Source organism: Lampetra fluviatilis, chromosome 50 (assembly GCF_964198595.1).
Source record: "Lampetra fluviatilis chromosome 50, kcLamFluv1.1, whole genome shotgun sequence".
Taxonomy (NCBI): domain Eukaryota; kingdom Metazoa; phylum Chordata; class Hyperoartia; order Petromyzontiformes; family Petromyzontidae; genus Lampetra; species Lampetra fluviatilis.
Genome location: NC_136324.1, coordinates 4,281,307 through 4,307,566, shown reverse-complemented (window position 1 = coordinate 4,307,566; position 26,260 = coordinate 4,281,307). Strand labels below are relative to the sequence as shown.

The window sequence follows — 26,260 nt, the reverse complement described above, 5'->3', positions numbered from 1 at the left end:
CCCCACGCTTCGTTCCATCTTTCTGGGGCGAGCCCCATAAATACAGCAGGGCAGACGTGACCAGAAGCACACAGCATCAACAGCTCGGAGGACCAGAGGCAGCTGCGAGCAAAGCCACCTCAGCCACTCACACGACTCCGACTCTTCCTCACCCTCCTCACCGACCGACTCCTCCGAACCCCCCTTCGTGTCGAGACAACCGCAGACCGCGATGGCAGAAAAGATGCGTATCCGGGGAGCTTCCGTGCGCTACGGCGGAAGCTACGGCGGGCAGCTGAGCAGCGTGCTGGGCAGCGGCGTGTCCAGAGGGTTTGGAGCAGCGTCCTCCTTCGGGATGGGCAGCAGCCTGGGACTGGGGGGCGGTCTGGGTCTGGGGGGCGGTCTGGGATTGGGGGGCGGCCTGGGTCTGGGGGGCGGTCTGGGACTGGGGGGCGGCCTGGGGGGCGGCCTAGGGATGGCGCGGGCTCTCGGCGGAGGCTTCAGGGGGGCTGGTTTTGGGATCGGTGTGGGTCTCGGATTAGGCGGCGCTTCGAGGGGGGCCATGGCCGCCGGATTGAATCTTAGGGGGCTGGGGAGCCTCGGAGGTGGATACGGAGTCGGCCTTGGCGGGGTGGGTCGAGTGGGGGGTTTGGGCGGCCCGGGAGCCGGTTTCGTATCGCCTCGCCGGCACCTGGGTGGACGTGGGTTCATGGTCGGGGGCTATGGCGTCAGCCCCGGGTTCCTGTACCCATCTGGCGCCGGGGGTCTGCCAAGCATGCCCTCCCTGCCCACCATCGACGTGGCCAACCTGCCCTCGCTCGACTTCGTGCAGGGCGTGAGGCTCAAGGAGAAGCTGGACATGCAGAGCTTGAACAACAAGTTCGCCACCTTCATTGACAAGGTGGGCGAGAAGCCGTCGACTCGGCCTCGGGTTTCGTGCCTCGGTGCGGCCGGGCAAGCGTCGCCACGAGGGAGACAAAGGCGGCCGGGCGTGGTGCTGTCCACTCACCACCACCGCCTCCCCTCGTGTGCGCCGTTGCCGATCTTAATAGGTGCTCGCTAACGGCACTTGCCCCTATAAGTCTGTTAAGGCTATACGGGGGAGCTTCGCCTTGCGTGTAGATTTAGGTGAGCGCTACAAACCTGGCGACTCGAAGTTGATTCCCGCTCACGACCGACAACGGTGAGGGATGTTTGAATCGGTCCTGGGCCTCCCCTAAGGTCGACCCAGCCTTAAATGAACAATACCCAGTGCTGTGTGTGTAAACATACGCACTGGGGAGACAAAGGCGGTCGGGCGTCATGCAGGCCAATCACCCCCTCGTATACCGCGCCGGTCTTCGTGGGCGCTACTCGCGAACAGCAGCACTTGCCCCAAAACGTCCGGTGAGGCTACACGGGGTGGGGGATCTTTGTCTTTGTGTGAGTGCAGGTGCGTCTGCTGGAGCAGCAGAACGCGATTCTGAAGGCGCAGATCTCCATGTTCTCAAACAACGACCCGAGCGGGCCCAGTAGCCCCGCGGTGGTCATCAGCGCCGTGACGGCCAGCTACAACTCACAGATCGAGTTCCTCAAGCAGACCAAGGCGGCCCTCACGGCTGAGATCCAGCACTACAACTCCATCATCTCGGAGTACACCACCAAGTAAGGACGACGAGGAGCCCAGCCAGCAGCCAGCCACGAAACTCGAGGCGTAGATGAGTTTTTTTTTATTGGTAGCAGCAGGAGCAGGATTAATCGTCACGCTGCCGTTAGGGTTAATGCGTGGCCTCGAGTTTAATTGGCTGGCCGCGTGCAGCCATTGTGACGTCACCGCCGCTCGGTGGCTGAGCGGGAAGCACGCCGAGGCTGCGCGTCGTGGGGCTGGCGGGTTCAAATCCAACCTTTTGTTTTGTTAATTAAATCACCAAAAAAATCTAGAAAAGTAAAACTTTCTCAAATTGTCCTCTCCACTCCAACAAATCAAAGCAATCCCACTGATGTCAGCGCGCGATTGTCCGCAACTGTCTCCATCCTCGGCACATTTAAGACGGGGGGTGTCGTCTTCGTCGATTACTGTTGTGAACGAAGAGAATGGTGACCCCCTCCCCCCCCCCCCGTAAATGTGGGGAACGGTGGCGCAGCGGTTAGCGCTACGCTACGCGACGAACCCCGTCGCTGACCCGAGTTCGCTCCCCCAACACCGGTGACGATTATCTCAACCGGTCCTGGGCATCGCCTAGGTCGACTCAGCCTCAAATACGTAAACGTCGCTACTCGGGGAGACAAAGGCGGCCCGGCGTGGCACTGGCCATACCCCCCCCCCTCGTGTCTTGTACCGGCCCTAACAGGTTCTCGCTAACAGCACTCGTCCCAAGTCTGATGAAGGCTACATGGGGGATCTTTGTATCTTATCTGTGTTACATGATGATATGGAGTGGACATGTTACATTCCTATGACAGGTCCAGTGTATACATTCTACACGTCTATAAAACAATGTGACAATTCCACGTTCTTATGACAGGAGCAGTCCATTTCTAACTAAAATGCTGTTGATGTCCCCAAAATTGTCAGCCTATTGTATACAAGATGATGATTAAGATTGTGGTGCAGATGACCACGATGGTGATACTGATGATGATGATGCTGATGTTGTTGCTGATGATGATCTTCGTCTTGAATGCAGGTACACGGAAGAGGTTGAGACGACGCGAGTTCTCGAGGTCGAATGGACCAACCTCAAGGAGGTAATTCGCATGCGGTCGGCTGATCACGCAGAGACATGCGAGATTCTAAAACCCTCGGGGCTGCAAGGCGATGTCCATGAGATGGAAGCACGGGGAGTGTGTTCGTGAACCCGTATGTGTGGACCTTTATTTGTCCAGGAAGACCTCACTGAGTCCCGGGACACGCTTTAAGGAGGGTCCTGCTACATCGGGATGGTTTGGTCACGAACACATAGATGAAAAGAAAACGAATGTTAAAAAGGAAAATTATTTCATAGGTGATGTTTCACGCGATTGTTATTCTCCATATGCAACGAAGAAAGGCTATAGCCCGAAACGTCACCTATTGTATTATTTAGGACTACAGTGTTATTGACGAATGTGCCGATGCTTATCGGTGTTATTGTTCGCTGTGCTTGTGCACCGCTGCCAACTTGTACAATACTCTTTGGTTCTTTCGGTAAAGTCACGTAGGTATAAGAATAAAACAACACAAGCGGTCGTCTTTGCTTCTTTCGGTGACTTTACCGAAAGAACCAACGAGTATGGATTCCTGCAGTCACGAAAGCTTCAAATCAACTTGTACAATGTTGAGAATGATGCCGATGATGATGATTTTGCGATGCAAAGATAAACCCTGAACGTGCGCTGAGTGATAGAGGCGAGGGGGGGGGAACGAGATGATGGGTGGGAGACAGAGGAAAGAGGAGAGGGTGGGTGATTCGGTGAAATTAGTAGGTTACCTGAAGGCGATAAGATAAAGTCAAATATCCCTCCTATAGCCTTTGACAGGTCGTGCGTGACTCCTCTCTGCCAGGATATTGACTCGATCTACCTGGGCATCGTGGACCTGCAGACCAAGGTCACGGGCCTGGAGGATCAGATCACGCTCACCAAGCAGCTTTACACCGCGGTGAGTGGCGCTGTCGCTCACCCGCTCGCTGGACCCGCGCACTCACCCCGCCTCGACGCGTCAACTCGCTCACTCGCCCATTCACTCGATCGTGCTTACAGCCCACTCAACTCGGCCACTCACCAACTAGTCGACTCGTCCACTCAACAGCTCAATTACACCCCGAGCTCACCTGGGTCAATCACTCACCCGCCCTCCCTCGTTTCTCTTTTCCTCCATCACACCCTTTCCTCGCTGCATCTCCCCGATCTCCGCCTCTCCCCCCCCCCTCCCACCTTTGCCTTCCTCCCTTCCCCTCTCCCGCCTCTGCCCCCCCTTCCCCCCCTACCCCCCTTCGCCTTTCCCCTCTCTCTGCCTCCATCCCTCCCTTCCCTCTTCCTCCCTCCCCCCTCCGCCTCTCCGCCTCTCTTCCCTCTCTCTGCCTCCATCCCTCCCTTCCCTCGCCTCCTCTGCCCCCCCCCCCCTCGCCCACCCACAGAAAACTCGCGAGATCCAGGCCCTGCTTGCCGGAGGCTCCACCACGGCCGTGTCCATCACGGTGGACAACTCGGCGCAGGCGCTGGACCTCACCACGGCGCTGCAGGAGGTCAAGTCGCACTACGAGCTCCTGGCGGCCAAGAGCAAGGAGGAGGCGTTTGCGGCTGTTCAGCAGAAGGTAGATTGGGGGGGTTCGCACCCCGACCCGGGCTCTGTCAAAGTCGCTCACCTTGCGCAAGGAGCCGTGCTCGACATTGCCCGGCGCTAGCGTAGGGACAGCTGCTGCCACTGACGATGAACTGACAGCTGAATTGATGATGATGATGATCAATCTATTGGAGGCTGTTGAAGAATTACATGTATTTGATGATTATCTGATTAACGTAGAGGTGATGATTACGATGATGACAATTATGGTGATGGTGGTGATGACGGTAACGGCGGTGATGACGATAACCACCACGATGACTTTGACGGAGTCCACCTTTGTTAAAAGTCATCCGTGGACCATGAAACAGAAGTCCAGGGGCCGTTTCACCCAACAATGGGAGGAGAAAGCCACGCGTTTTGACTTCTCATAGTGACCGGGTCACCACCCCCACTCCTAACCACCCCCCCCCCACCCCCGCCAGATCACGGCGGTGAGCGGAGTGTCTCAATCGAGCGTGCAAGTGCTGACCCAGTCGAGGGAGGAGCTGCGCACCTACAAGCTCCAGTTGGAGTCCATCACCCGCGAGATCGAGCGCATCCGTAGCGTGGTAAGGAGCACATCATCAGCAGCAGCAGCCGTGGTCAATCCACTGCTGGATGAACGTCTCTCCAAAGCCGCCACCGCCGCCTCCACCTCTTCACGATTCCACGATGCAACAATCCACCGCTAGACACCGCTAGAGATGATGTTGCTGCTGCGCGCCTCTCTCCGCGACGCTGTTGCGCCGTGTTTTCGTGAATGCCTTACGTGTCATTCTGCAACACGTGTCATCGCGGGCGAGACGCGCGATTTGCCGCTCGAATGAACATTGAGGTATTGGTGCCCTATCTCCTAAGCAATGGCAATTCCACGTTCGTGTGGCGGGAGCGATTGAAGCACAACACAACCACTGTTGATCTTCTCTCACAAAGTGGTACCTTTATCGACCCCCGGAGGGAGGGATGATGGGTCGAGTCAACCCCGGTCAATCTGGATTGGAACTTGCCGCTCGTTCTGCCGCTGAGCCACCAGGCTGGATTTGATGATGATGATGATGATAATTACGCTGATGCTTTTGGTGTATAAATAATATTCATTAAAAACGTTGACTTTAAACTCACGGCTGTCGCGTTCCCCGCGGTGCAGAACGTGAAGCTGGAGTCGCAGGTGAAGGAGCTGGAGGTGAGCAGCACCACGGAGGTGGACCAGTGGCAGAGCAAGGTGACCGTGCTCAAAGCCTCGCTCGACGAAGTCCGCAAGGTGAGTGCGCCTTCGTCTGGCTCCACGAGCCGCCTCGCGCGTCAACACTGAACCCTACCGAGACACTCACGAACCTACAGGTGACTTCGTCTGGCTCCACGCGACTCGTGCCATCACAATGAACCCCACGAAGTCCCTAAGAACGTAACGGGTATATTTACACCATTGGAACCTCATTTGCCAGTAAAAAAATATAATAGATTTTTTACCCTTCTATCTGGCAACAAAACTGATAGAAGGGTAAAAAAAACAATTATATTTTTTACTGGCAAATGAGGTCCCGATGGTGTAAATGCTTACCCCGAGCTCTCATACTCTGATGGTGCATTGTCTTTGAGTTGTACGCCTTTTGGCGTCATCTGGTCTAACCCATGTGAGACTAGGCTCTAAGGAAAGCTGTCTCGGGTGTGGACCAATCAACTTCAAGGACAGTGCATTCATTATCAGAGTTATGTTTTTTGTTTGCATTATGACTGTAGGTATTGTGGTCTATGCAAACATGACTTCTTGTAAAAAAAAGGTGTCAGTTTTGTTGCCAGATAGAAGGGTAAAAAAACTATTATAATGTAACGGGTTCTTTAGTCTCACGACACCCGAACGCGTTGGTGACCCACAAACCCCGGCTCTAACGCGGGACCCGTGCCCAACAGGACATCGCGCACTACGCACAAGAATACCAGGACCTCCTGGCCACCAAGATGTCCCTGGACATCGAAATCGCCGCCTACAGGAAGCTTCTGGACAGCGAGGAGGCCAGGTGAGAACGCTTAGCGTTTCAAAACATTCATCGTCGGCCACGATCGAGCCACTGCCGGACGAAGGCCTCCCTTCCCCACGGCCGTCGCGATCCCTTACTGCTGTTATCTCGGTCGCTTTGCGATGGTTTGGCATTGAGCTGTATCACCGTCGTGGTCATCGTCTTTTTTGCTCGCGCGCAGGCTGAGCAGCGGCGGCGGCATCACCGTCGTCACCCGGGGAGGAGGAGGCGTCGGAGGTTTCGGCGTTGGTGCCGGCCTGGGCTACGGTGGTGCCGGCTTGGGTCTGGTCGGTGCCGGCCTGGGTTACGGCGGCGGTGCCGGTCTGGGTTACGGTGGCGGTGTCGGCTTGGGTCTGGGCTACGGTGGTGCCGGCTTGGGTCTGGGCGGTGCCGGCCTGAGTTACGGCGCTGGCGGCTTGGGTCTGGGGGGATACGGGCTGGGCAGCGGGCTGGGCAGCGGGCTGGGCAGCGGGCTGGGACTCGGACTTGGCGGTGGCATCGGGCTGGCCGGCGGTTACGGGGCCTCTTCCATGGGCAGCTTCTCGACGGCAAGAGGCTACGGGGGCAGCAGCAGCTTGTACGGGGCACGGTCCCGCTTCTCCGGTACTTGAAACGATTCGATATTGTTTGTTGTTAGTTTTGGGGAGAGGGGATGGGTGGGTTGCTTTGTGATGCTCGTTGTAATTACTGGCGAAGCGTCGCACTCGAATTGTAAATGCTGTGGGTTTACTCTCCAACGCAGCGGTGCCGCTGGACTAGTAGCGAATTTGCACGTTTTGTTGACGTGACAAACCTTACTAATTGGCTGTGTCGGGTGGTGGCGGGTTTAACGACACATTTATATTTTTGCGATTTAACCACCCAAAAAACCCCTCTATTGTACATTTTTTTTCTTTCATTTTATTTTACCAGGTAATGGCCCACTGAGCTGCATTCCAGCTCTTTTTTTTCAAAAGCGACTTGGCCATCACCAAATGATAGCTCATCGAAGTGGCTTATCGTCACGTGCAAATGCATAGCAGCCAAATGCTCTGAATGCACTTCGGAGGACCCGGAGAAAAATCCACCCGACCGCGGGGAGACACCGCAAAATTCCCAAATATACAGCAGCAGGCTTCATGGTCGAGGGTCGAACCCACGACCTCCTGTATACCAGGCGAGAAAATTAACATCTTTGGCACTGGTACTTCATATAGACCACCCACGCCATCCCCCATCACCCCCACTCATCGGAAGAGGGCATTGAAGCAACATCCATTGTTGTACTGTGCCGCTATGCTCCCCACAACCCCCTCCGCCATGCACGAATGACCGGCATGGCGTGCGGGTGGACACCTCATCCAGCAGCAGATTGTGCATGGTCACACATTTTGTTTGTTGTTAAACCAAAGTTCTTGTCTCTGTCTCTCTCTCTCTCTCCAGCGTCCTCTTCGGGCTACGGGATGTGAGTCCATCGCTCAGCTCGCCTCTCCTCTCCACGACCCTGGTTCGAACTCACGCTTCCAATGTCTCCGGCTCCTGCCGGTCGCTGCCAACTCCTGGCTGATTCGCGGCTCGGCTTAGCCTTAGATGATGACGGCGATGATCAACGATGACGACGATGATCAACGATGATGATGATTTTCACTTCTATCGTGATTAGCACTGGAGGTAACCGGACCATAACCGCTACTCAACACAATTGGCCACGCGGTTGGGATTTGCACGAGCAAAGTGTGTAATTGATTACATCGCTACCCCCTCCCCTCGCCCCCCCCCCCACTCCCCCACTGCCCCCCCCCCCAACCACACTCACTCACCACCACTCACCAACCAGAAAGTTCAGTTCAATTCCCCCCCCCCCCCCCAAAAGTCCGTGCTGAGTCTTCACGTGTTCCGCGTGGTGGCGTCGGGTTGAGTTCTGGTCGCTGGGAACTGAGAACTAATCGCTTGGTTGATGTTGATGTTGTTGTTGTTGTTGTGGTTGTTGTTGTTGATGCTTTGGTCCGTCATATTGTTTGAGCAGAAACTCGTGGCTCAACGCGCGCGCGGCTCTTGGCAATAAAAGTTGATCTTGAAGCTACGGAACTTGTCATGTTGTGTTCTTGATGGTCACCCGGCAACTGTTATTACCTAAGGTCAACTTCAGTGGCGTAGTGACTACATTATCAGTGGGAGTCACTACATTATCAGTGGGAGTCACTACATTATCAGTGACGTAGTGACTACATTATCAGTGACGTAGTCACTACATTATCAGTGAGAGTCACTACATTATCAGTGGTAGTCACTACATTATCAGTGGGAGTCACTACATTATCAGTGACGTAGTGACTACATTATCAGTGACGTAGTCACTACATTATCAGTGGGAGTCACTACATTATCAGTGGGAGTCACTACATTATCAGTGGGAGTCACTACATTTTCAGTGACGTAGTGACTACATTATCAGTGGTAGTCACTACATTATCAGTGACGTAGTGACTATATTATCAGTGATGTAGTCACTACATTATGAGTGACGTAGTGACTACATTATCAGTGGGAGTCACTACATTATCAGTGACGTAGTGACTACATTATGAGTGACGTAGTGACTACATTATGAGTGACGTAGTGAATACATTATCAGTGACGTAGTCACTACATTATGAGTGGGAGACACTACATTATGAGTGACGTATTCACTACATTATCAGTGACGTAGTCACTACATTATGAGTGGGAGTCACTACATTGTGAGTGACGTAGTGACCGCATTATGAGTGACGTATTCACTACATTATCAGCTCGGGGGGTGCGGCAATCGGTCAGGTGGGGCCCCCCAATATTTGATTTGTCTCGTACGGCCGCACCCAGGCGATTATACACCGCGACTCCTCTTGCCTCACCACATCATTACTACCCAGGTGTTAGTTTACACTGATGTTGAAGACAAATCTCATGGTGGTTGTCAAGGGGGCGAGGCAGGGCAGCCCCCTTGCCCAGCCACGCGCGTGACGCCACTGGGCAACTCTGTCATCTCACCTGGATAGGGCCCTCACCTCGAGCCTCACCTCACCTGAGACTGACGCTCCACCTAACACGCACGGCGCTGCGTTCCCGACACCGTCAGCACACCTCACCTGGGACTGAAATATCGACCTCACCTGGGAATCAACACACATCACCTGGTGCTGCTGCTGCTGCGTTGGAAGTGGTGGCGCAGAAGCACGCAGCAACAACAACAACAACAACTCGGCACGTACAGTGTCAATAACACCGTGTGCGTGGCCTTCAAAGGAAAATGTAGATAATAATTGACACTTCGGGCAATGGGCCTCCAAAGCACATTGGACATGTGCTATGGAGCGCCATTCCTATTGGTCACGTGATTTGCCACTAGGAGGCATCAGAGGCACGTGGCGCGCTCGACAACCCAAAAACTACAAAGACAAAGACCACCCGTTTAGCCTTAACCCACTTTTCAGGTCAAGTGCTATTAGCGAGCATATATATAAAGGCCGGCACAACACACGAGGGGGTGGGTGGCCAGCACCACACCCGACCGCCTTTGTCTCTCCCCAGTGGAGATGTTGACACATTGCACCAACTGCTCAATTGAGGCTGAGTCGACCTAGGGGAGACCCGGCGCCGAAGTTGAGATAACCGTCACCGTTGTTTGGTGGCCGTGAGCGGGAATCGAACTCGGGTGGTCGGGGTTCGTAGCGCAGGAGGGTCCTGCTCTAGTGGTGCGTTTGGCGAGTGGGCCTCATTCGTAAACGAGAGTTTTCTCGCGCAGATGGAGCAGATGGAGATTAGTCCACCCTTCCCCGTGCTCTAACTCGTGGCGGGTAGAGCGGGGCAGGGTAACGGCTTCTCGACTCTCACGCGAAAGCTGGCTTCCCAACATTTGTGCGATCCACTGACCCTTGATGAGCAGGCAGCCTCTCTAATTTAAATTTGCCAAACTAATTAGCGTAGCTGTTTAGTGCGTACCCGTACACTATATACATCAAGACTACAAATAGAGGCCCTTCATCTATCCACGGCTGGATTAAGGCCTCCCCACACCGTGTAGGTCATTGAGGGTCGTTTGACCATACTTCACCACGCTGGTCTGTGCCGGTTGGATGAAGTTGTGGGTTCGGATATCACTCGACATTAATGTCAGCTGTGCCAGGAATCTCACTTAGGTTGTCAGGTTGAGTGCCCCGTTTGTTAACAACTGCCCCATCAACTTGCAAATACAAGATTATTATTATTTTTAAGTTTACATAGTATTGGTTCAAATATGTATATTTGCATATTTGTCAATATTGATGTAAGAAAAAAATTATTCAACAAACGCAAAAGAATGTTTGCACAATGTTGATAGCACACATAGATAAAAACAAAGATTCCCCGGGTAGCCGACACAGGCTGCTGGAGGCAAGTGCTGTTGTTAGCGAGCACTCACGAAGGCCGGGACGGCATGACCAGACCTCACCGCCACCACCGCCACCACCACCGCCACCACCACTGCCACCGCCACCACCTCCACCACCACCACCACCACCCCCACCACCTCCATCACCGCGACCACTACCACCACCACCACCACCGCCACCACCACCACCTCCGCTACCGCCACCACCGCTACCACCACCATCGCTATCGCCACCACCATCGTCACCGTCCCCGCCACCACCATCGCCACCACCGCCGCCACCACTACTGCCACCACCTCCACCACCGTTACCGCCACCACCTCCACCAACGCCATTGCTACCGTCACCGCCACTACCACTACTGCCACCACATCCACCACCGCTACCACCACCATCGCTATCGCCACCACCGTCACCGCCACCACCATCGTCACCGTCACCGCCACCACCTCCTCTCGGCGATGGTCCTCAATTTCGGCCCACTAACCCCCGTCAGGTGCTCAACTCAACCCCGCGATCTTTGCGACAGCTGTTCATTCAAGGTATCACTCTTTTGACCGATCCTAGCCTTTGGGTTTTTCTTGATTTATACATTGCTTTCATGTCTATTAATATATATATTAATTTTAAAACAAAAACTGCAACAACTGCGCAATTGTGTCACCGACAGCAGAGGCGAGGCGATCGGCATGGCAGCGAGTGCAAACATCACTCCGCAGCTGTCAAAATCAACGCCTCTGCCGGAATATTTTACACCGTGCTCTACACGAGCATCTGCCACCATACATCCAATGGCTGGACGGATGCGTCCTCCAGAGCCATGGTCTTCTCGATGAGAAAATCCACCGAAGATTGCTGATTTAATCGCTCCATCTCTCGGCGGCGTACGTCCTCTCTCCCGTGATGCCCCCCCCTCCATCCTGCTGCCACTCCGTAGCGAACCGCACCTCCGATTAGCATGGTTGGCTACGTACGGTACGTAAGAAGTTCAACATCCAGGGACTCCTCGATGTACGAACATTCGACTTACGTACTTTCAGAGATACGAACAAACCTGACGTGTGTCCAGTTGCCTGTACAGACCAAGTGTGGTAAGTTCAACCGCCACGCAATAGCTGACGGTGCTGGCATCTACATCTGCAGAACATGAATAACCAGTGGCATCTACATCTACATGCAATTAAACAACTTTTAAAGCCATTCCCCCGTTTTTAGTGAACACGCCGTACAACATGTTTGCAATCGACAGGAGTAAAGTTGGACTTACGAACAATTCGACTTACGAACAGACCTCTAGAACCTAACTCGTTCGTAAGTAGAGGAGTCCCAGTACATACGCAGATGAATCCAGACCGTAATCCATCATCTCTTCTCGCCATGGCCAAACCCTACTTCCTTTTTTGAAATTGTCACTTTGATGCACTTTATTTTACGTGTTTTTTTACATTTGACATTTATGGTGACGCAAGTCGTCGCTCTTGGCGAACGAGACTCTATTCTTGCCGAACTTGACTTGCCGAACTTGACTTGCCGAACTTGACTTGCCGAACTTGACTTGCCGAACTTGACTTGCCGAACTTGACTCCCTATTCGAGACTCAATTCGAGTCTCTTCGAGACTCTTGCCAAACGCGATGCACTATTCCTGGTCTCTTGAGTTTTCCTCTTGGTTCAACGCAACGGAGCTGTACGACTCGGCAATTCTCAGCTGGTCAAACTCCCCGTGTGGGGTGTGGGGGTGGGGGTCACAGACTATAAAAGATTCGGATTTAAATTTTAGTTTGTTTGCTCTGATTTGCAATTGTTTTTCCACTCGTGCAAATCGACGTCACGTCGTGTTTATAATTAAGGAATCGCCCTCTTTCGGACAACAACAACAACAGCAGCCGCCACAGTATGTTAAAGGCAATATTTAACACGTTATTTAGTTGATACAGGAGAAGAAGACATCGGCACACTGAGTTGTAGGGCTCGCTATCACGAGAGCGCTGCCTGCTGCTGCTGCTGCAACAATGAGTTGATTATTCATTTTGAAAATGTTTCCAGCCAATGCACGACGACGAGTCGCGTCTATTATTCGCGTGATGGTGTCGGGAAACCTGAGCACCCGGAGAGAAAAAAACCCACGCCATTGCGCGAGGGAGCAACGCTCGATCCCCCCGTACAGATGGAATACACAGATGGGGGTGAGTCCAAAATTGCTGTACCGCCTCCTCTAGGCGAGCCCGGACTACCCGGCATCTTCTCCGCTCTCACGGCAGAAGGGGAGTTTCACAACATTCGAGTGATGATCCATCAACCCTCCCTGCTGCTGCTGCTGTCACTGCCTCCAAAGCGCAGTGTCGCAGGCGCCCTGTGGACCTTTGTCTTCGTAAAGGTGAGGCCAGCGCGTCGTTAACAAAATCAATGATTGACACTGGTGTGAGCGCAGATTCAAATATAGAACACACACGTACAACGCGCACTTTGAAACATACACCCCCTCCCACGCACACACACAGATACAAACAACAAAGACAAAGATCCCCCGTATAGCCTTTAAACAGACGTTCGGGGCAAGTGCTGTTAGCGAGCACCTATGAAGGTCGAAAATGGCACACAAGGGGGTGGGTGGGCCAGCATCACGCCCGGCCGCCTTTGTCTCCCCAGTGGCCATGTTTACACATTACACCAGTTACTCATTTGAGGCTGGGGAAGCCCAGGACCGGTTCAAATAATCGGCACTGGTGTTGGCCGTGAGCGGGAATCGAACTGCGGCCGTGGGGTTCGTAGCGCAGCGCGCTAACCACTGCACCACAGCTCACACACACGCACAGTCACACTCACAATTGGAAGATTTCAAAGGTCAAATTCTGTGCTGCGTTGGTCGCGTTTCCGCCCATCAATTAGACGGGCGCTGTCTCAACAGCAGCAGCAGCAGCAACAACATCAGCAGCAGCAACAACAGCAGCATCGGTAACAGCAACACCAACACGAGTACAGTAGTTGTAACAACAGCAGTTTCAGCAACATTAGCAGCAGCAGCAGCGTAATGATGATCAGCTGTCAGTAAAACACCAACAGCATTAACAGCAACAGCAGGAAGAGCAGCAGCAGCACTAACAGCAGCAGCATTAGCAGCAGCAGTCTTAACAGCAGCAGTAGCAGCAGCAGCAGTATTAACAGCAGCCGTAGCAGCAGCAGTAGCAGCATTAACAGCAGCAGTAGCAGCATTAGCAGCAACATTAGCAGTGCCGGCCCGAGCCTCTTGGGGGCCCTAAGCAGAATTTGATTTGGGGGCCCCCCTCCCACCACGCAGACTCATCTGTGCTAGAAGATTATTGACACAAATGTCACACTATAATGTTATAGCGAATATTATAAACGAATACAGTGAGGTTATGTATTAATAAAAAATAAAAACAACACTTAAAATACTTCACTCTTTTATTAAAACTTCTGAATACAAACGGTCACAAAAAACATATTAAATAAATTATTTGCAAATGTGCATTAAATGTGCAATCTTTTAAATAAAACCAAAATAGACAAACATTAATCTAATCAAAAATAGAATGTTACAAAAAAAAAGATACTTAAATAATGAAAGCAAACATAAGAACAGCAAGGGTTCAACAATGTCAACTGTACAACAATGACCTCAAAATCGTTCCTTCCTAGCTTTTCTGGAGGCAAAGTCACTAATGACATCATTGTATGGTATTGCTTGGCCAACTTTGTTATTAATACTAATGACTGCAAGTCCACTTAGTCTTTCCTGGGCCATTGATGATCTCAAATATGTTTTTATCAATTTGAGCTTGGAAAAGCTCCTCTCTGCTGAGGCAACTGACACAGGCAGAGTGCAGGCTATCCTGAGAGCTACCCAAAAAAAAAAACGATTCGGGGGCCCCCTGGTGGCCAGGGGGCCCCAAGCAGCCGCTTAGTTCGCTTATGCCTCGGGCCGGCCCTGAACATTAGCAGCAGCAGCGGCAGTAGTGTCAACAGCAGGAAGACCGCCAACATCAGCAGCGTTCACAGCGGGAGCAGCAGCGTCGGGATCCGAGCGAACCGGTCTGGCGAGCTTGGCGTGTGTGTTGTGTGTGTGTCTGTGTGTTGTGTGTGTGTGTGTGTCTGTGTTGTGTGTGTGTCAAGGTGGGCGAGTGGGAGTGCACTGACGCATCACAGAGGGGCTTCCTGTCGCAGTTGAACACGCGGCACGGACTCCGTGCGGATTGTTCCGGGACGCCGGGCGCGGATTAAAGAGGCAGCACCAGTCGAGAAGTAGGGACTCGAGCCTGCTCTGTGTGTGTGTGTGTGTGGAACTGGTCCTGGGCGTCCCCTAGGTCGACTCGGCCTTTAAAACGAGTACCTGGCGCGGTGTGTAAAGTAGCGCCGCTGGGCAGACAAAGACGGAATGGTCGTGGTGCTGGCAAACACTGAATTCTCAACCCGTGCGCCGTGTTGGCCTTCCTAGGTGCTCACTCACAGAACTTGCCCCAGCAGTCTGGTCAGGGCTACATGGAGGGGGGGGATCTGTGTATTTTATTTGTGAATGGGTTAAAGTGTTTGCGTAAAAGGTGGGTGTATGTGTAAGAATGCATGTGATTGTACGTGTCGGTGAGCGTGTTTGCCTTTGGGAGTGACTGTGCGCGCGCGTGTGTGTGGTTTGCGACCTTCAATAGGTGCTCGCTAACAGCACTTGTCCCAAAAGTCGGTTAAAGGCTACACGGGAGATCTTTGTCTTTGTGTTGCCCCGTGATCTCTTGCGAGCGAGCCTTCGACACTTCACGTGGCCTCAAGGTGCACATAGCCTGGCACAAGCGCCGTGGTAGCGTCACAACTACTAAGTGGCGAATATCGGTTGTTGTTGTCTGCGTGTCCACACATGGTGCGGTGTGTACACGTCACCATTGGGGAGACACAGGCGGCCGGGCGGAGTGTTGGCCACCTATTTCCCCACGTGTGCCGTTCCGGTCTTCATAAGTGCTACTCGCGAACAGGACTTGCACCAAAGGTGCGAGTGCGTCGTTGGGTTTGATATTTTTTTCGTGGTTTAGTGGTGATTTATTCTTGGTTCTTTCGGTAAAGTCACATAGAAGGGAAATAATAAAATAATAAAAATAAAACATAATAAAAATTGTTTTATTATTTCCCTTCTACGTGACTTTGCCGAAAGAACCAAGAATATGAATCCCTGCAATCACGAAAGCTTTAAATCGAAATTTAGTGGTGATTTATTTGAAGGTGGAAGGGGTGGTTACCAGCCCCGCGCACCCGTCCAAAGCCCCCTTTGGCCGCTGTGGTGGCTACAAACGCCATGAGGGCAATGGCCAATCGTAATGGGTCCCCCGCCCCCCCCCCCCATGGCACTGTTCACCAAAGCGTTACCGTCCGGCACCAACGAGGAGGTTGGGGGCAGTTTTGCTGGACAAGGTCCCATCGGTGAGCTCCTCCGGCAGGCAAGGCTGCGTTGGCTGGGTCACGTAGCCCGCGTGCCAAGCCACCGCATGCCTAAACAGCTTTTGTTCGGCCGGATCGAGGGGGCTAAACGGGCGCGGCACGGGCTAGAGAAGAGATGGAGTGACGTGGTACAGGAGGACGTGGAGCTGAGTGGACTTGCTGATGACTGGTATCAGCGGTGTCAAGATCGGCCTCTGTGGAGGAGCCTCGTGAATGACGCTGCTACTGGGCAGTTGGAGGCAGTCGCCCTCCAACAACAACGGAGGGCAGAGGAGCGACGCTCACAACAACGAGTGAAGCGCCGGGTGGCTAAACCACAGCAAGTTGGCAAAGTAGGGGGCACAGGTGGTGCATCAGCCAGTCATCTCAGTCATCTCAGTCAGTCGACCCGTGGCACTTGGGTTTGCCGCGTGACCTCCTGCCAGCGGGCGTTCGACTCTCCACGTGGCCTCAACGTGCACCTAGCCTGGCACAAGCGTCGTGGTGACGTCGCCGCCACTTAGTGGCGAATGGCGCTTGTTGTCGTCGCGTGAGTTCGCGTGCGTCCTTGCGTTTCCCTCTGCCCTTGTGTTTAGCTCCGCGCGCGAGAGCTTTAGTGCACACGTGCGCGAGTGTACAGCATCGGTGACAACGACAAAACAACCCGTTCCTGATCCTCGCCTAGATCAACTCGGCCTTAAATGCGGTGTGTAAACATCCGCACCGCAGGGGAGGCACAGTTTCAGCCGGGCGTGGTGCCCGGCCACAACCACTTCCGTCTGGCACTCGCAATCATTGATAGGCGCTCAGTGATAGTGACAGCACCTGCCCCGGTGGTCGACACAACCGTCCAGGTGATCTTTTGTGAGCGAGAGTGATCGGTGTCTGCCGCGTGTGCGTAGGAATACGAGTGCGTGCTTGGCTTTGTCGCGTGTTGGTTCGATTGCCATCCCCCCCCACCACCCCCATTTTTGGAGGTCTCACAGTCTGCGTGAGTGCGTCTCTTACCCGTGTAAGAGCGTGCGGTGTGAGACATCGGTGCTCGCTAACAGCCTATACGGGGGGGATCTTCGCCTTTGTTATTGATAGTCAGTGCTTGTTAACAACACATTCCCCACTAGGCTGTTAAAGTGCTATACGGGGGAATCTTTGTCTGTGCGACGTTGAATTGGTGTATTGCTTGTGTGTGTGTGGTTATTCCAATGTGCGGGGGAGCGGTAGTGTAGCGGTTAGCACGCTGCGCTATGAACCTGGCGACCCGGGTTCGATTCCCGCTCACGGTCAACACCAGTGACGATTATCTGAACCGGTCCTGGGCCTCCCCTAGGTCGACTCAGCCTTAAATGAGTACCTGGTGCGGTGTGTAAACATTGCCAATGGGGAGACAAAGGCGGTAGGGCGTGGTGCTGGCCACCCACCCCCTCGTGTACCATTCCGGCCTTCATAGGTACTCGCTAACAGCACTTGCCCCTACAGTCTGTTAAGGCTATACGGGGGATTTTTGTCTTTGTATTTTTGTGTAAACCTCTACACTGGGGAGACAAAGGCGGCCGGACGTGGTGATTGCCACACCAACCCTTTATGCGCCTTAATAGGTTATCGCTAACAACATTTTCCCCAACAATCTGTGTAGGCTATACGGATGACATTTGTCTTCGCTGGTACGGTTTGTGTGATTGTGTGTGTCTATGAGATGAGTATGCGTGTGAGAGTGACAGAGTGTGAGTGAATCTGTGTTAATGCGCGCGTGTGTAAAGGTGAGACTCTCTCTGTGTTACGTGAGTGGCCTTAATAGGTGCTCGCTAATTCTAACTTGCCCCAACGGATATATAAGCTATACGGGTGATCTTTATCAGTGTATTTGTGTGAACGAGTAACCGTTAGAAATGAGTTTTTGTAATTAATATTTAGATATTGGGCGCACATTTTGGATGCAATTTAATGTGTTTTTGTAAATCTATTGCAGTGGAATAACTTGCCTCCGAAACGTCGTGATTTTATTGTTTTTATTTTGTATTAATTTTTATTTAATTTTTTACCTACGTGACTTTATCGAAAGAACTAAGAGTATCTTCTTAGGTTTTTTTTTCGGTAAAGTCACGTAGAAAGTAAAATAAAATAAAAACAAAAATCACGACGTTTCGGAGGCAACACAAGTCTCCGTCATCAGGTGGTTTTTATTTTATTTTACTTTCTACGTGACTTTACCGAAAAAACCTAAGAAGATGATTCCTTGCAGTCACGAAAGCTTCAAAACTAAGAGTATGAATCCTTGCAGTCACGAAAGCTTCAAATCTAGAATGGAATAACTTTGCTTGTGCAGTACATTTAATAATTTTAATGTAAAATATTAGCTGTTTTTTTTGTAACATCGAGTTTCGTCGATTGCTTTTCCATGTTAATCCTTTAAAGTGACGTCACCCATCGCCAAATTTCCATCACGTGACCGCGCTGTCAGTCGAGGAAAAGGAACGACGCCACGTGGCTGTGACGTCACTCACTGTGAGGTCACACTTTAGGATTCACCGAAAGCGAAAAATGTAACATTCGGAAAGTCCCAAACCTCCCCCCCCCACACACACATTTAGATTATAGCAATTCCTCGTTTAACGCGCAAGATGCGTTCCTGAAAAGTGAGGAATTGCTGAGTTACTTAGTCGCATTTGTGCTCTAAACTCAGCCGTGCAGTCACCACATGGCGTGCCGTATCATTGCGCTCAGCCGTGCAGCTCAAGAAAGCGTTGCAACAGTGCGTGCAGTCTGCATTGTGGAAAAAAGTGTTCCGTGATGGAAGAACAGCGGTGAGCAAAAACGCGCTGTGTGAACACGCGTTAAGCGAGCACTTGCCGTATTTGTTTGTATACAAAAGAAAATCACAAACACACCCCCAGTGGTCACATACATCACGCAAGTCTATGTCGTGACGTTTCCCGTCTAAAGAAGTGATTTCCTGCTCAAATGAGCAATGGTGATTTAGTGTGCACCACCTGCTTTTAGCCTTGCAGGATAAGCAGTGGACATTCCACGTTCCAGTGGCGGGGGCGAGTCGACCCATAGGATAATCGACTTCACCACAAAGTGGTACTGATTTTTATCGACGCCCGATGGATGATGATGATGATGGGCCGAGTCAACCCCGAACCAAGATTTGAACTCGTGACCTTCTGATTGCTGTGAGCCGGCCTCTCTCTCTCTCTGTCGCCTAGCGACCTGGCCAGGTGTCTGTGTAGGCTGTGCGGGAGGTGTTGGTTTCAAGAGTGAGTGAATTTGTGGTCACCAAGATGACAATCAAAATCTTTTTTTTTTTTAATCGGTATCTATTTAAATACAATGCACAGCGGTGAAGGAAAGGAAAAAATATGAAAATATATTTTCACAAAAAAATGTAATATGAAATTCTTTTCATGCTCATCGTATAAAATCCTGCCTTAAACACAACGTATATGAAATCCGACGTTTCGGGCAATGGCCCTTCTTCATAACGCATACATAGCTATACCAGAGAGATAATGAGGGCTTCTAATGATGTGCTATGAAAAAGGGCCATTGCCCGAAACGTTGCGTATGAAATACTTTTTTCTTTTGAAGGCTGTTATTGATGTACATAATCTCGTGTGTTTGTGTGTGGCCTGCGCACCAGTTGGCAACGCAGAGTCGCCAAATCGTCGCATAACGACAATCAAGCCACGTAAACATTAAACACACATCGGGTGACTATTGTACTAATATGTAACCAGGCAAGGGCGTCACATACTCGTGTGTACGTGTGTGTGAGTGATTCGTCCGTCCGTCCATCCGTATCTGAGCGGTGGCGCAGCGATGAGCGCACTGCGCTGCGAACCCGGCGACCCCGAGTTCGATTCCCGGACCAACAACCGTGGCGAATATCTGAACCGCTCCCTGTGCCTCCCCTAAGTCGACTCGGCCTCAAATGAGTACCCGGTGTCGCGTGTCAACATCAGCATCGGGGAGACAAAGGCGGCCGGCCGGTCGTGTTGCCGGCCACCCACCTCCTCGTGTGCTGTGTCCGGCCTTCATTAGGTGCTGCTCGCGAACAGCACTTGCCCCAACAGTCCGTTGAGGCTATCCGGGGGGGGGGGGGGGTGGAGATCTTTGCATTTTCTTGGTTCTTTCGGTAAAGTCACGTAGAAGGAAAATAATAAAATAATAAAAATAAAACATAATAAAATAATTCTCACGACGTTTCGGCCACAACGCAAGCAGCCGTCTTCAGGTGGAGAACAGAGTCTACTTGACAGACCTGTTCTCCACCTGAAGACGGCTGCTTGCGTTGTGGCCGAAACGTCGTGAGAATTATTTTATTATGTTTTATTTTTATTATTTTCCTTCTACGTGACTTTACCGAAAGAACCAAGACGATGAATCCCTGCAGTCACGAAAGCTTTAAATCGAAATCTTTGCATTTGTTTGCACACCCATTTGCCCTCCATATCCCCAAACAGTGGCGCCTGCGGAGCTCCCGGCATGGGAACATGGATCTCGACGCCGCAAGTAGCCAAGTCCACCGCTCCGCCCGTGACGGCGGGGTACGGGCGGGTCGGCGCGAGATGATCGACTGGAGCTGCCTGAGCGAGGAAGAGAGGGAGTCCATCCGGCGGGTCCTGGAGCGCGACGCCAAACTGCGGCAGAGGGAGTCCAGCCGACTCAGGTGACGACAACGACAGCGACTATGAATTAGATCGTAAAATCACTCGCGCAATGGTTTATTATACATCCATAATGCAAGTGGTTAATAATTCATGAATGGCGCTGTCACGGCTTCTGTCATAAAGAGACTCAAGGTTGCTTTGCATCAGTGGCATTGTGGGGGGATCGATTCACATTCACGGCCAACACCGGTGACGATTATCTGAACCGGTCCTGGGCCTCCCCTAGGTCGACTCAGCCTCAAATGAGTACCTGATGCGGCCGGGCGTGGTGTTGGCCACCCACCTCCTCCGCGTGCCGTGCCGGCCTTCATCGGTGTTACTCGCTGACAGCACTCGCCCCAACACACCTGTTAAGGCTACACGGGGGCTCTTTGTTTGTGTGTGCTTGTGTGTGCTTGTGTGCAAACGTTGTAGTATTCCTTACGTCGGCGTAACGTCACGTGAGTTCACCATCTGCTGGTGGGGGGAAAACAAAAATCTGCGGCGTTTCTGCTGTGAACATCGCCGGGGAACTTTGCCCGGCAAAAATAATAAACACCCCACAAACGTTGTCTTCAAAGAGAGCAGAGAGGAACGCTGAGGTCATTCATCAGTCGCGGTCTCTCTCTTAGACAAAATTCGTAAATGTCCACGCCTCAGGTCGTCCTCCGGCTTGTCGCTGTGAACAGTTTGGGAGACGGATTCGTGAGCGGCGTCTCGCGACGCCAGATCGTGTTGCTTGTGATTCAACGTTGTAGCCCGCGGCACACACCACGACCACCACAAGAAAGGGTAGTAGAGTCCAGGATGTAATGAGTGGTGGGGGCGGTGGGAGAATGAGGAAGGACATGCAGAGGGAAGGCCATTCGCACCTTGCTGTCCAATTATTTTACGTTTCTTGAGCCAGCTGGGCCAGGGATTGGGAAAACTCGAGCACCACTTTTCACCCAGCCACATGGAGAGCGCACGCTGCTGCAAACCCGGTTGGTGCTGGGGGCCGTCTCAAGCGAAACGTCGGACGACAAAATGTTGTTAATTGTTTTTTTTACCCTTTTATCTGGCAACAAAACTGACACCTTTTTTAACAAGGAGTCATGTTTGCATTGACCACAATACCTGCAGTCGGAATGCAAACAAAAAACATAACTCTGATAATGTATGCACTGTCCTTGAAATTGATTGGTCCACACCCGAGACAGCTTTCCTTAGAGCCTAGTCTCACATGGTGTTGGACCAGATGACGCCAAAAGTGCGCATTTTGGCGTCATCTGGTCCAGATAAAAGGGTAAAAAAAACAATGATCATATTTTGCTACTGGCAAATGAGGTTCCAATGGGGACAAAATGTTGCTCGCAAAAAAATTGCTGCTCGCTCTCACAACGCGACCGGTGTTGCTGAATGAACCCAAATCAATCGGCGTACACTTGCAGAATCGGAATATTTTTTTTATCGTGCAGGAATCCGATGAGCTATGAAGCTCTTTTTCACATGTGCCCAGTAGTGGCGGGTAAGAACGTTACAACAACAAGCAGTGCAAACACATGATAGCTGTGTCCCATGTGACAACTGCATCTGTTTTTGGCTACGTTGGGTGGTGGAGGGTACACGCATCTCTAATGTGCGTTTTAGCCACACACGATCTAACACAAAAAGGAAAGCTATCATGAATGATAAAAAAACAAAAACATTCGTTAATGTATGTTGAACTTCTGAGCATCGTACGTAGCCGACCGTGCGAATCGGAGGTGTGGGGGGAAGGACAACAAACTAAACACAAGAAGCAGTTCTAGAGAAATGAGTTTTCGATCTAGATGATTTAAAAGTGGCATAGCTCCAGCGGCTTCCTAGTATCGAAAGAGGAAGAGCATTCCAGACGGCCGCAGAAGTGCATCTTAAAGCGCCGCGTGATGACGCGGTGACCACCGTCTTTACTCGATGGGCAGCCAGAAGCCGCTGCTGCTGCAGCTGCTGCAGCTGCTGCAGCTGCTGCAGCAGAAGCCGCTGCTGCAGCTGCTGCAGCAGAAGCCGCTGCTGCTGCTGCAGCTGCTGCAGCAGCTGCAGCTGCTGCGAGGATGACCGGAGTGAATAACCACGTGTGGCCTGAAACGGGAAAGACGTATTTAATAGGCGACTTTTCGAAGGGGGTCAGCAGAGAGACAGAGTGGACGATGAAGAGTTGGAGACTCCGCTGGCTAGAACCATGATGGTGTGGGGGGGGTCCTAACGAGAGCCACAGTTTTAGGGAGACTGCGGTGTGGCTAGCACCATGGCACAGGTTGCTGGAAGGACCGATTGACGTTGGTGGAGACTTCACCTCGGAGCCACCCCTAGCCTCGCGAGGAATTGCATTCATTCTCCATGTCAAGTTCAAGTTAATGTATTAGGTATAGCCCTGTGAGCCATTCGGCTCTTGAATCGGGTGCAACCGCAACAAACAAAAAACAAAAACACGAACAAAAAACATCTTAAAGTGAATATGTGACTAAGTGCAAACAGAAAATCCAAGAAAAGACAGCAAAATATTGCAGAAAAAACACCGTACACCAACGCTGTGTGCAAAAATCCCAGTGGGATGCAAGTCAAACAACAACAACAACAACCACAAAACAACTTAGATTAAGGCCATCAGTCTAACTCTGTACTACAACAAACAAACATGGCCAAACCAATACACTTTTCGAAATCACCAAAATAAAGCTATGAAAGCACTGCTCGTGAACTCAAGGGGGACGTCCCCCCAGACGCAGATAAGGCGGCCGTTATGTTTGCTGGGTTGGCTTTGTTGTGAGCCCTTTGCGTTGATGCGTTCCCTTTCAAACGACGCCCCTCCGAGCCAAAGTCCAAACACAGACCCAACCCTGCTTAGTCGCTCCCACTCGTTGGCTTTGACCCACCGGTAACCTCTTATGTAAATGTGTGCACGTTGAACAAATGCACCTGAACGCATTGGTCAATGACCACTGTATTGTGGCCTTACATAGAAAAAATATAATAGGCGACGTCTCGAGCAATGGTCCTTATTCATAGCGAATGTACTACGAAGGAGCACTACATTCGAGGCAAAGTGATTTGCTGCTGATAAAAGATTTTAAGGGATTGCTTTTCAACTCCCGTTTACAGCCCGGCAGAGCCCGCGGCGAAACTACCAAATTCCTCTGGCAGGGGCCGAGTCTATCCACAGGTCAACCGCTGTTGAACTTCCTCGCAAAGTGGCGACTCTTTGTTTGACCCGCGGGGAGGGAGGGATGATGATGGTGGTGGGCTGAGTCAACCTCCATGCACGATGTGAACTCACGCCCATTCTGATCGCGACCCTCTACCGCTGAGCTACCTGAACTGCAGAATACCTGAACTGCAAAACACATGAACTGCAGAACAACTAAACTACAGAACACCTAAACTGCAGAATACCTGAACTGCAGAATACCTAAACTACAGAACACCTGAACTGCAGAACACCTGAACTGCAGAACACATGAACTGCAGAACACCTAAACTACAGAACACCTAAACTGCAGAATACCTGAACTGCAGAACACCTAAACTACAGAACACCTGAACTGCAGAACACCTGAACTGCAGAACACATGAACTGCAGAACACCTAAACTACAGAACACCTGAACTGCAGAACACGTGAACTACACGACACATGCCCGTGTTACTGCCCAGCTGTCTCGTCAACAGATGACGCAGTATTTTAAAACAATGTGCTCCCCCAGTGTTATCCCGATGGATGTGTTTCACAAGACACCCTGCAAGAAGCAAAGCGTAGCTGATGTTGAACCGAGCGTCCGGGTGCTGAAAATTTACCACCGAATTACTCGATCCTAGATCAAAGGAAAAGATCCCCCATATAGCCTTTGCATACTGTAGGGGCAAGTGCTGTTAGCGAGCACCTATAAAGGCCGGCACGGCACACGAGGGGGTGGGTGGCCAGCACCACGCCCGACCGCCTCTGCCTCCCCCAGCGGCGAATATTTACACACCACACCAGGTACTCATTTGAGGTTGAGTCGACCTAGGCGGAGAGCGGGGGGGGAGCGGGGGGGGGGGGAGAGTGGGGGGGGGGAGCGGGGGGGGGAGCGGCCAAAGTAATGAGTGGTTATTATTATTGTTATTACACGCGGGGGAGAAAACCGAATTGCCCTGAGCAAAACAAACGCGTGCGTGGTGGTAACCATCCCAGTGCTTCTCAACTAATGTTCAGAGTGGGTGGGGGGTGCCCACTTTCGCCGGTGAGACATCGTCAGTGTGAGCGAGGTTTCCGCCACACATTTGAAACCATTGTGGGGGGTTTGACAGCAGCACGACGACGACGATGACGATGATGTTGGGTGGTGTTGTCACGTGTTCATCTTCTTGGTTATTTCGGTAAAGTCACGTAGAATGGAAATAATAAAATAATAAACATAAAACATAATAAAATTATTCTCACGACGTTTCGGCCACAACGCAAGCAGCCGTCCTCAGGTGGAGAGCAGGTCTGTCGAGTAGACAGAGTCTGAATGTTATTTCCATTCTACGTGACTTCACCGAAAGAACCAAGAAGATGAATCCCTGCAGTCATGAAAGCTTTAAATCAAAATTTTGTCAGGTGTTGTCACGTGTTGTTGGGGAGCCGCACGTCAGGGGCCGCACTGAAGGCCACCGCTCTATCCCGTGGAGAAGGGATGGGTGGAGGTTAGTCCGCGTTTTGCTGTACCGCCTTCTCCTGGCCGAGCCCTGGGCACGGCTTCCTCTCTGATAACCACCACGAGGGAAGGGGAGTTTCACAACGGCATCCGTGTGTGATCCATCAACCCCCGCTGCTGCTGCTGCCTAAACTATTTAAACTGAACTGGCCACAAATGATAACTCAACGCAATGGCTTATCACGTGGAAAGGTACAGCGGCCAAATGTTTTGAGCGCACGTTGATTCTAAATGCGGAGGGAAAATCCGGAGAATCCGGAGAAAAATCCACAAGACCACGGGGAGAGAGACACGCAAACTTCAAATATACAGCAGGAGTCTGGGTCTGGATCAAAACCACGATCTCCTGCATGCCAGGCGAGGTTGTTAACATCTCCACATGCAAACCACAAATATACAGCAGGCATCAGGGTCGGGATCGAACCCACGACCTCCTGCATACCAGGCGAGGTAGTTAACATCTCCACATGCAAACTACAAATATACAGCAGGCATTAGCGTCGAAATCGAACCCATGATCTCCTGTAGACCTGGCGAGGTAGTTAACATCTCCAAATGCAAACTCCAAATATACAGCAGGCATCAGGGTCGAGATCGAACCCATGATCTCCTGTATACCAGGCGAGGTAGTTAACATCTCCACATGCAAACTCCAAATATACAGCAGGCATCAGCGTCGGGATCGAACCCACGACCTCCTGTATACCAGGCGAGGTAGTTAACATCTCCACATGCAAACTCTAAATATACAGCAGGCATCAGGGTCGAGATGGCACCCACGACCTCCTGCATACCAGGCGAGGTAGTTAACATCTCCACATGCAA

The 26,260-nt window shown here is 51.8% G+C and overlaps 1 protein-coding gene across 1 annotated transcript; it reads left to right on the top strand.

Annotated features, from left to right (window-relative positions):
• The first annotated feature begins 211 nt into the window (after positions 1–211).
• Positions 212–8,012, top strand: LOC144948545 (thread biopolymer filament subunit alpha-like). The gene is made up of 10 exons (XM_078878115.1): positions 212–923; positions 1,407–1,623; positions 2,646–2,706; positions 3,503–3,598; positions 4,077–4,253; positions 4,708–4,833; positions 5,412–5,525; positions 6,176–6,282; positions 6,464–6,885; positions 7,705–8,012. Exons 1-10 carry the CDS (start codon positions 212–214, stop codon positions 7,728–7,730), a joined length of 2,058 nt encoding a protein of 685 aa, XP_078734241.1. The 3' UTR covers positions 7,731–8,012.
• The last annotated feature ends 18,248 nt before the right edge of the window (positions 8,013–26,260 follow it).